The 11,393-nt window shown below is 39.8% G+C and overlaps 1 protein-coding gene across 1 annotated transcript; it reads left to right on the top strand.

Moving 5' to 3' along the window:
* The first annotated feature begins 489 nt into the window (after nucleotides 1-489).
* LOC115745860 (BAG family molecular chaperone regulator 4) lies at nucleotides 490-5,300 on the top strand. The gene is made up of 4 exons (XM_030681474.2): nucleotides 490-868; nucleotides 2,527-2,783; nucleotides 2,893-3,039; nucleotides 4,844-5,300. Exons 1-4 carry the CDS (start codon nucleotides 646-648, stop codon nucleotides 5,039-5,041), a joined length of 825 nt encoding a protein of 274 aa, XP_030537334.1. The 5' UTR covers nucleotides 490-645; the 3' UTR covers nucleotides 5,042-5,300.
* Nucleotides 5,301-11,393: the final 6,093 nt, after the last annotated feature.

Below are 11,393 nucleotides of genomic sequence, written 5' to 3'. Positions count from 1 at the left end.
CCTCCGGTCGCTAGATAGTTGATTAGTAGCATCGGAATCAATAACAAGCTTGTAAATCAACATCTAGGTTGTCAATCAATAATCATGAAATCGACAACTCCCTTATAAAAGTGACATCCGCAACTTGAACCATCGAGTCAAAGTTCAGAGTTGAGCTTAAGAAATGATCGATAGAGTCCAATGCTTTTGCATCATCTAGACTTGGTGTGTTTGGTACGTAAAAACAATTCTAGACTTGGATTATAGAATATAAGCAAAATATAAAGCTTTTAATTGCAAGAAAAATCCTTTATTTTTTATTTTCTTTAGTTATTTAAAATTTGATTAATTTTCGATAATCCCTCCTCGGGGTGTTCTGTCTCTCACATACATCTGCCGTGTAATAAAATAATTAATCCCATTCATCCCCGTTGTCCCATGACTTTGGTGGGTGCTTCTGGGTTTTGGGGTTAACTTGTCATTGTCGTACTTAAAACAAGTACGCGACCATTGCCTTTTTCCCTCGCTTCAGGGGCTTTTTGGTTTCGCAGCAATTTGATTGCGACTATTCCTTATCCAACTCCGGAAACCATCGCCGTTTTCTTTTTACACGATCGACAGTCCAGAGCGAAAATTTGAAGTCGCGGGGAGAATATCAAAGTGAGAATGAAGTCAAGCCGGCCTCAGAGAGAAGCAGCGCAGGTGGGTTTGCAGAAGAACGAGAATGAGATAGATTGGGAGATGAGGCCTTGCGGCATGCTTGTGCAGAGACGGGAAGAGGACGATGCTGCTTGTGACGGGGCCGGCGGTAATGGGCCAGTGATCAAGATCAACGTCTCTTATGGTTCATCTCAGCACGAGATCTTTGTGCCCTCTCACTCCACCTTTGGTATTCGTGTCTTCTTGCTTCGCAGTTTCTCTCTATTTTCTTTTTCTTTTGCTCTATCTGGGTGACGTTCTGGAGCTTCGAATTTCTTGATTATTTGGTTCTTTTCTCAAATTTTTGGCAATGCTGTAGTAATTTGCCGATGATGTGCGAGTGTTAGGTTTTTGGGTTATTTCAGGGGTTCTGCTGTATTGATGTTTGTCCTAATGTTTGTCTGGGTAGTCGACGCGGGAGTTCAGCTTCATGTGCTTTTTGCTTGTTTCGTGCCCGTAATCGGTTCTAATCAGAGTTCTCTCATTCTTGATTGTGTGTGTATGTTAGATGGTATGTGGGCAATTTTGTATGTTTTACGGTTCCCTTTCTTTCTTTTGGCTGTGCAAATTGTGCTTTACTATGTGTGACATTGATAGGATGAGCTCGCTGCTTACACCGGGTTGAACGTGAGGTTTTCCACCACTGCTTGTACATATATTTTCTATTAAAGAAGATACAGCAGATTTGTTGAAAGGAACAATAGGATTGCGACTGCGAGAATGGAGAGATTGCAATCCCAACCCCTTTATGTTGTTACAGTGATGAGCCTAGGTTATGATTTAACACATTGCTTTTAAGAGCCTAGGTTAGTGTTGGTAGGCATCTTTACATGAGAAATCCCAGTGCCTATATGTCAAGATGTTCATGTAACTTAAGTCCTCTTTTCATACAGTGGATGGTATTTATGATCTTCTTGAACTAAATCTTCTTTCAACTAGTACAATAGTAGCTGAACATAGAACATTGGTGTCATTCAATGTGCCCCATTGTTTAAGCACTCTCAACACAATTCTCTGAGTAGATACAGTTAGCGCTTCATCTTAGGAGAACTATATCCACATGACCAATTTTACAATACTTGAATTCCCAATCCCTGTATTTCAAGTTTTTCATTATAACAAAAGTGAAGTCCTCTTTGCGTAGTAGGTAATATACAATAGGAAAAATTCAACTTTTCGTTCCTATATTTCTCGCCTTTTCTAATCAAGTTCCCGCCCTTTTAATTTATCTAATAAAGTCATTTACTTTCACAAGTTTTTTAATCATGTCTTTTGAACCAAACCCGATTAAACTTTGTTGGTATGATGGTTTGACAATGCCAGAGTATGATGCACATGAAGTATGTGGATTCCGACTTGGACGTGTGGAAAAATTAGCCCATCTAGACTATGCCAGAGTATGATGTTGATAATGTTTAGTCAATGTGGACACCCACGTGGATGTCCACATTGAAATTTTTTTATCCACATCACATAATGATGTTGTTCATTGGCTATCTTAGCTGGATTTGGTTGGACTTGGTGTCAGAGGGACTCGATTAGAAAATTTATGAAACTGAGACTTAAGTAGACATATAAAAGGTATAGAGACTTGATTAGAAAGAACGTGAAAGTGCAAGTACAATAAGTAGGATATTGTCTATATGATATCTTGAACTCAAAGTTCCTTCAACTAGTATAATAATGGCTGAACATGGGACATTGGTGTCATTCCATGTGTTCCACCATTATAGCACTCTCATAATCCTTCTCTACGGAATAGATACTGTTAGAGCTTTATCTTGGGAAGACTTCATTTGCATATACTTTTGTGCCTTAACTTATGCTCCAGTTGGCTCTTAAATGCAGGGGAAATGAAACAAATTGTTGCTAAAAGAATTGGCTTGGACCCTGCAGTGCAGAGACTTTTGTTTAGGGGTAAAGAGCAGGAGGATGAAGAGCGTTTGCACCTTGCAGGCATAAAGGATAACTCCAAGGTTGTGGTTTTGGAGGATCTAGCTAGTAAAGAGAAAAAGCTTGAGCAGTCCCAGGCGAGTGAAGAGGTCTCCAAAGCATCTGAAGCTGTTGCTGGCATCACAGCAGAAGTCGATGAACTCTCTAAAAGGGTAACTTCTCCCAACTTTGTAATTGCTTGCTTTGTCCTTTTCTTGTTTGATCAGTCTAGCAGCTTGGCTGGTTAAGTGGAGATTCGATTGATTTTTTCCTTAATTTCAGGTAGCTGAGCTGGAAGTGTTTGTGCATGATGGCACAAAAGTAGAGGAGAGGAAATTTGTGGAGCCTACGGAGTTGCTCATGAGGCAGTTGCTGAAATTGGACGGTATTGAGGCTCAAGGAGTGGCTAGGGTGCAGAGGAAGGCTGAGGTGTGTATTCAATGAATTGTCTTTAGAGGTTCATGTCTTTAGTTGGAAGAGCATTGAGTTTCATGGAAACCATGTTGATGATACTCTTCTGCAAGCAATACTAATACGATCACTAATTCTGACACGGAGTGTTTTTCAGGTCGTGTGAAAACTAAGTTGTGTAATAGATTACCTTGGACTGTTTAAGCATCTGTAACTGTTTTAGTGCACCAACTGATTAACATTTCAATGAGCAAATTGCAGCTGGAAACTTAATTATGGGGATTTAGTTCCCTCCTTCGTGTTCAGTCCTGTTTATTGGGATAGCCAAAGAGCTTTATTTGCTTGGTGTCAATCAGGGTATTAATGGTTTATTTTCTCCATATGGGGAATTGACATGTGAACGAGGTAGTGTTATTAAGAATGGCATTTAAACTTCAAGATGAAAAAATTAGGATATTATATAGGGGTTGTATCAAAATTCTTGCTGTCTTTTATATTTCAATATAGGAAGACATTGTTTGTGGTATGTTCATTGGTTTAATCTTATAAGAGATAAAGTTCCAAGTGAATATAGGGTTCTTAAAACATGCATTTTTGCTTGGCAAGCGAGCTGATACGGAAAAGAGATCTAAGAAATACTGAGTAAACGGAGTGCTATGGGGTTTGGTGTTGCTTTTGCCTTTTCAAAAAATAAAATTTCTTAACTTTGACTTTCAAATCACATGCTGTTATTAATGCTGAGCATGACAAATTTTTGAAAATACATAAATTACCTCTTTTTAAGCCACCTTAACTCTTACAATTGAGGTTTCCTGTTAAGTGTCTTGTCCTCGACGAGGAGTCTTGATTATCTGCCTCTCTCTCTTTTGCCCTTGTCAATAGAAAGTAATGAGGAGACTTCAATTAAATGGACTTTACACCGAGTTGTGTTTTCAACCTAAAAACCTCTTTAAATTTCTGTATGGGGTTGAGGGGAGCACACATGCATGCTCGATAGTTTAAGCTGATGAGGAAATAAATGTGCTTCTTGCTTAAGCTGTGCAAGATTTCATCACGCTTCTAGTAATTTAATTGTTCTGGCAGGTTGTTGTATTTTTGTAGTATTCTCGTAGGTCTGTTTATCTTAACAATCTGTTATGATGTGTTTGGTTGTGGAACAGGCTGAAATGTTTAGCTATTCTATTGTGATAGAGTAGAGTGGTTGCTGATGAGGGATAGAGATAAAATAGTCAAAGTTCTCTATAATTCTTGATTATCTCCACCACTGTTGCTGCTGAACGCGTTCCATCGATGGTGGTTATCAACATGGGGTCACTTGTGACAGTGTGGTGGGTTGCCAAAGGTGGGTTGGCACTCGCCAGCAAAGGGGTGGCAGGATGGTGGCTTGCCAGTGGGTGGTGGAAGGTAGTCGCTGGTCGTCATGGTTGCAGGTGGGAGTCCCACCATGAGTTGGTAGTTGGAGAGATTTTGGAGACGGAGGGGTGTTTGTGAATGAATATTGTAGTCCATCTAGCATAATAGGAGTGCACCATTGCTCGTAGGTGGCCCTATTACGCAATAGCTGTTACAAATTTGAATGTGGCGCAATATCTGCTGCATAATAGCTATTGTTGCAAAAAACTACCTACTATATCTAGTGTAATAAACTTTTTGCATGCAAATGTGGAGTTCGTGTCATGTAGTCATGCATCGTGCTTTCAAGGCTGTGCTAGAATATTTGGTCCATGTTTTACTTTATATTATATTTTGAAATTAATGAAACCAAAAATATCTGTATATCAATGACAAATGCCTCTGTTTTTTTGTCAATTTCCTTGGATAGGTGCATCGAGTGCAGGGTCTTGTGGATAAATTGGACAGTTTGAAGGCAAGAAATGTCAATCCATTTAGCAACAGAAGTAGTGCGGTTTCCATAACAACAAACTGGGAGACATTCACGTCAGGAGTGGGAAGCTTGAATGCTCCTACCCCCATGCTATCTTCAACGGAAGTTACTAGTGATTGGGAGCAGTTCGATTAAGATATCCTTGTTGGTTAATGAGCAGATGGAGAGCAGAAGTCATACTACACGTGCAATTATCTAGATTAGTTTGAGACTTCTAGTTTAGCTACGTTTCTTTTTTGGGGTGTTTCGAGTTGCTCCTCATGTGGTGGTGCCTTCATAATTAAAAAAGCAAACTCTCCACTGCTGGATCGATAATTGGGATCTGCACAATGGCTGTAAATTTATAATATTTGTACTTTTGTAATGTCATTAATAGATTATTCGTTTTTCACTATTTATGTTACATTCCTTGCACACTGACTTGAGGATATTGCTTGCTGCTAGCTTGATCTTGTTCTATTCAGGTATTTTGTTGCATCACTGTTTGGTGAAGTCATAGGTTGATTATCTTGGAGTCGCATCAGGCTGATTATATTCCCTTCCTCCGACATTTTCCAGGAGCTTCAAGAGAAGCACATCCGAGTTAAGTTCGTACAAGATGCCCATCAAGTCACAGGTGAATTTCAAGAACTGCAAAAGGGAAATGTTTTTTTTTTTTTTTTTTGGTAAAGTGCAAAAGGGAAATGTTTATTCGTAGTGTTATCGACGACGATGGCCTTGGGCTTGAAGGTCAAGGAGTTGCTCTGGTTTTCTTGCAAGCGTGCCAAGACGAAAGCCAATGGTGTATAGATAGGTCAATGAGAGCGCGCAAGTCCAATTTTGCTCCAGAAGGGGTCAAACGGGCTCCTGATGGCACCGTGAATATGCCTTCACGGCTCGTACCAATTTTCATTGTCCGCCTCCAGTCACAGCTTCAGGTCGTCACATCTAATGTTTCAATGACCCATGGGAATCTTCAGCTGTTACAGGTGCATATTTTCCCTTTGAGACTTCGCTTTATGGTTTGATGCATGTGTAACTGCATCAGCAGCATCAAGAGAACATTGGTTCTGGAAGAAAGATAGGCTGGATACTTTTGAATTTCTGTGTGCTGGATTCTCATATGAGACCTGTTTGTACAGTTCGTCCATTGAGGCTTGATCTTTGCCATCTCTGGAAGAAGGATAGATTGCTTTCCCTTGCCTGTATTTCTTAAGCTTTACCGAATCATGCCGTGCACGAAGGCTGGTGCAACAACTTACTGAGCTAAGATCAAGCACTATTTTGGATCTTATTTGACTGTAATCCATAGCTAAACCTGGTTTCATATGCTTCAAACATGCATGTAGGACTTTGGAGCATGACTGATATGCTGTAATGTAGAATCGAACGAGAAAACTCAAATCTAAAGGTTAGTCTGCATGTCAGCGTGAACGGGCAATTGTCTGTTGCTGGAAGTTAATATGTGGTTGATGCTGTTCGGACAATATCGCATGAACTCAGCTGCAGCGGTGCACTATAATCGAACGAATAGCTTACCTTTGTCGATTTGGAGGCTCGGTCTAGAGTTTGACTCCGGCGTTGAATAGTTCCGCGTGCATTAAAGACGAGGATTTTGGGTGTGTTGGGAGAGCATTTCCAAGGTCTTTTGGGCCTCCAAAGGCCTTTGTCCCAAAGTTAAGCATTTGGTAACACAATTTCAAAGAACCTTAGGCCGAAGTCGAGCATTTCCAATGTACTTTCAATGGAACTTTCACCCAATATCGATTTTGAGCGTTTTCAAAATGCTATTTCGGGAATGAATGAAATGTCTTTTCTTCTAATTTCGGCTAACTGTATTTTGGAATTTCTGTCTTGATTGCTCATTGTTTGTCTCTGACATTGCCGCTCCAAATCTAGGACATCGGCCATTGGTTGACGCTCGCTGAGGGTTGAAGGTTTCAGGGGTCTGCTCGAGCTAGCTGAGGATAGCCCAAAAAGATTCAATGAGGGTCACTATGAGGCGTGCTGATGAGAAGGTTTATGAGGAAGAAGGTGTTGAAGTGCAGGTAACATTTGGTTCTTCCAAAATATGGGCGAGGGCGTGGTGACGTTCCCGGGGACAAGAGGAGCTGATGGTGGAGGAGAGGAGGGGCTGAAACCCAGATCTGGTTTAAGGTTGAAGATAAACAGTAACGGAAGAAAAAGCGAAGAATAAAGACAAGAAGAAAGAAAAAGGAAAAAAGAAAAAGAAAAAAATTCAAATACTTTTTTTTTTAAATTGCAACAACTGTCAATGTCGGCGCCGACCATCCTATGTCGGCCGCGTCACGTTAGACGGCCAGCATTCACGTCAATGATTTTCAGTCAAAATTAATCATAAAGACTATAACGATAAATCGTCAAAATGTTTAGATGACAAAAGTAAAGGGTTCATAACTACAATTGGTTTAAGACTTTTTGACAATTTTTCCTAGTCCTATTTAATGGTATTTGAAATGATTTTTGAAGCACGTTGGTGTAAATGATTTAGGGAACATCTCAAACTATTTACTTCACATTCATGAAACAAATTAAGAATTGCTCGATCATCTTTTCCTTGAATGAATGTAACATTACTAGCTAGACTTTCTACTTTAAAAATCAAGTAGTTCCAAATTTGAATAGAGTCAATCTTACATTTCCAAAAAAAAAAAAAGCGAGATACATGTTCATGTGTGGATGCGACTTAGTGAAAAATGGTTCATCTTGTAGGCATAAATCGGGGAAAGTCCACTTTTAGTGCCAAAAGTTATGTACGGAGATCACTTTGGTGCCAAAAGTTTCAATCGGATCACTTTGGTGCCAAGTTTTTTGAAAAATGATCACTTTAATGCTAGGTCCGATTTGCTCCACCGGAATTCTAATGTGGCGCTTTTTTATTAATATTTGATGCTGACGCGGCTCGTCGGCAGTCCACTGTGAAATTTTTTTAAAATTTGAATTTTTTATTTAACATAATTTGAGAAATAAGCTGTAAAATTAAAAAAAAAATAAAGAAATTCAAAAAAAAATAAAATAAAGAAAAGATCGCAGGCAACGAGGGTTACTATATCCCTCGCGACCTGACATTTTTTTTTTCTAATTTTTTCATCTTATTTTAATTTATTTTAAATACAGTTTTTATTTTAAAAATTTCCTGTTAGTTTTTCTTTTTTAAAAATTTTATTTTATTTTTTAGTTTTTTTCTGAATTTTGAAGTCCACAAGAAATGTAACATTCTAAATTTCGACCCTTTTCAAAGCTTAGGAATGAAAAGATATTTATCGATGTATTTCGGTTAGATCTCGCTCGGATTTGATCACTCTCGAGTTAATTAACCAAAAGAGAAAGGCTAACTAGAGTTTAAATACGTGAACTAAAGAACTCGAGTGTGGCTTAGCACTTTGACCATAAGGATTGCCGAAGAAAGATTTTGAGCCATTAAAAGCCGATCCGAGATTGGTCCTAAAGCGATTTGCCAGCGTTATACAATTGGATCACGGTGATTCCATTTGACCATATATATAATTTGCAAATTAAACTAAACCGATTCTTGACGATCGTGTCCTTAAGGACTAGTGATCAACCCTCGCAATTATATGACAACTAAAGTCGTCATGGCTTGAATAGCTCTTAAACGTGATGTTAATCACAAGCCGCCCGTTAGTTTGAGATGCACCGAAATTGCTATTCATGGATTTTGAGCATGAATTGGACTTCGAAATGGGACATCGAATATTCAAGAATTCCAACAGTAATATTTTGGACGTCACCTCATCGAGGTCAATTAAGATTAGGATTCGCCCCAAAGTGATCGAAAATGGACCAAGAATTGGAAATTACCTTTTACCCCCTATTTATGCTCATGTCTCTAAGATTAGTCAAGGACAAGATGGTCAATTTGAAATCCCTCATGTAACCGAAAATCCAAGGGCAGGGTGGTTGAAGTTGTCTTGAATTATTGGCTAGAGGATAAGAGGTGAAAAAGTCAAAACCCCAAAAAGCAACCATCAATCAAGCTTGTCTTTCCAACTTGTCAATTACTCTTACACATATCATTCAAACTTGTCCATCCATCACCTAGTCATTCTTGTCCCCCCACTTGCATGCTAGCTTCTTGAGAAAGCTTTAGACAAGCTTGGAAGAACTCAACCCACCTCTTTCTTCCTCTCCATCATCCGAACATCTCTCTCTCTCTCTCTCTCTCTCTCTCTCTATATATATATATTCCATTTTTTTTTCTTCCTCTCACTTTACCCTCATCACCAAAGCCCCCTCTTTCCCTCAAGCCCTTCTTGTGAGTTCCGTGGCCATTTATCGCCGTGAAACTCGAGAGAACGCCACAAAACCGTGAGCCACCGAGAGATCAAGTTAGCCATCAATTCCCTGCACTGAACCGTGAGTTTGTGGGCTGTTTTTGGAGAGTTCTTTGGCTTGGTTCAAGATAAGAGACTTCCTAAGCTTAGTTTAGCATGTTAAGAGGTTGATGTTGAAGTTTAGCGAGGATTACATGGAGTTTAATAGTTGGTTTTGCTTTATCTTCATGAACCGAGCCAGTTTGCCTTTCCAGTCTAAAATCGTGACCTTGGAGGCTATTTAATTGCTGATATTGCTTGAAATTTGTGGTAAGTAATCTCTAAATCCTAGCTTGGTATGTTAGGAGTTTAGTGGTTGAGGTTTGATGTGGATTTAGGAAGTTTAATGGTTGGTTCTTGCATGACTTTTCCTAGAGGGCGAATCTGCCATTTCTGTCCAGTTTTTGGAACTGTGGACTTCACCGGTTGTCTTGAGGTTTTCGCTTGCTCAAATCAAGGGTAAGTTGTCCTTAAACCTTTACTAGGACTCTAGGTTACTAATGGATGATTTAGAATTTGAATTGGAGAGTTTTAAGGGCTGTTATCATGCGAAAAATGTCATAAGATTCGAGAGCTCGTATTTCCGTTTTTCAGCGTGCGTCAAAAGTAAAAGGGCTCGTTCGAAGTCGTCCGGAAGCCGAATTGAGCTCTATTTTCTCCCACGTGACCATAAGATCATGAGGAACATGAATCTAAGGTTGGTTACTCAAAAAAGTGAATAGAATCATGTCAGTTTTACTGGGAGTAGGTCTGGACGTGGAAACCTTTTGGGAGTCAATGTGTGTTTGGTTGTTTTAGAGCTTAAAATGTGAAATCCATGGCTAAACCATGATTCTTGGTACTCGATAATGAAGTTCAATAAGGTAATAAATAGTTGAGTTGTGGCATGTGATCGAATGATTGAAATTCGAGGCTTGTAAGTCGAATTGAGTATATTGGATGGTGGAATTTCAGATTCCAATAGTTTGGCCATTGATTAATTGATTTATGAGTATATGTGCACATTTTACCCTAATGCATTGCTACGTGAGGTTTGAGTATATCCCGAGGCGTTAAACGCGGGATTTGACCTAAGGCATACTAACGTGGGTTTGAGAATGGCATTGTAACCTGAGGCGTACTAACGCCGGTACAATAATTATGTTAGCCTAAGGCGTTAATACGTGGGCATGGCCATCGAAATTGGAACCACAATGAGTGAATTGCTATCCTATAAGCTTACGAGCTATTGAGTGCCTAAAGTACGAAACTTAATCTTAATTGAGTAATTGAATCCTTGAATTGTGAAAAGTGTGTAGTGCCAATGATTCATGACTTTGATTACTGTATCGATTGCCATGTATTTATCCTTGTTTAGTATTGCATATTTCAAAAGTGTTTGGAAGTACTTTTGGCTTAGTTTAGGTTTAGGGTTAACTTGCTGAATTATAAACTCACCCCATTGTGGGATCAACTTTTCAGACCCTAAGCCTTGACCCGATCACCATGCCACCACTTTTTGGGATGCCGATGGACCTTGAGACCGTGGTCACCAAGTACCCAGTAGGAAGAAACCAGGCGTACTATAGGAAAGTTGGTACAGTCTAGGTGGACGAGGAAGGCGATTCCCGGAGACACCTAACCTTTTTGGCTTGGACCTACTAAGATGGGGACACGTATTTCGGGCCACTTAGGGAGTGTGTCATACTCGACAAGGTACTTGGAGCTGTGGGCCCCTCTGGAGCTATTCGTCTAGGTAGCGTAGTGGATGATTCCAACATAGGACTTGCTGAGATGGAGCCGGAGATGGAGCTACCGAGACTCGAGCTAGCTAGAGTTAAGGTGCTGCCCCCCGACACCGATCCAAGGATGGACACCGAGGCCGATCCGAACTTGCAGAGTAAGAGGAGCACACCTTTGAATTCCGATCCTGTTTCTATGGAGCCGAGACTATCAACTAACGGTAGTGAGGCCAATGTTTAGGTGTAGTAGTAACACTTACATTTTGGTTACTCTCATAGGTTAGTGGAATTAGTTTTGGGTTAGTATACCCTTTTGATATTATGTATCGTCTTTTCCCGAATCCAGCTATATTGTATTCCCTATTTAAGTTTATTGTGTAAGACTGATTTAGTGTTATGATATGTACCATCGTATGTTATCCCGAGTCATCT

Source organism: Rhodamnia argentea, chromosome 7, assembly GCF_020921035.1.
Source record: "Rhodamnia argentea isolate NSW1041297 chromosome 7, ASM2092103v1, whole genome shotgun sequence".
Lineage (NCBI taxonomy): Eukaryota > Viridiplantae > Streptophyta > Magnoliopsida > Myrtales > Myrtaceae > Rhodamnia > Rhodamnia argentea.
Note: the sequence above shows the minus strand (reverse complement) of the source record. Positions and strands in the feature narration are given on the sequence as shown.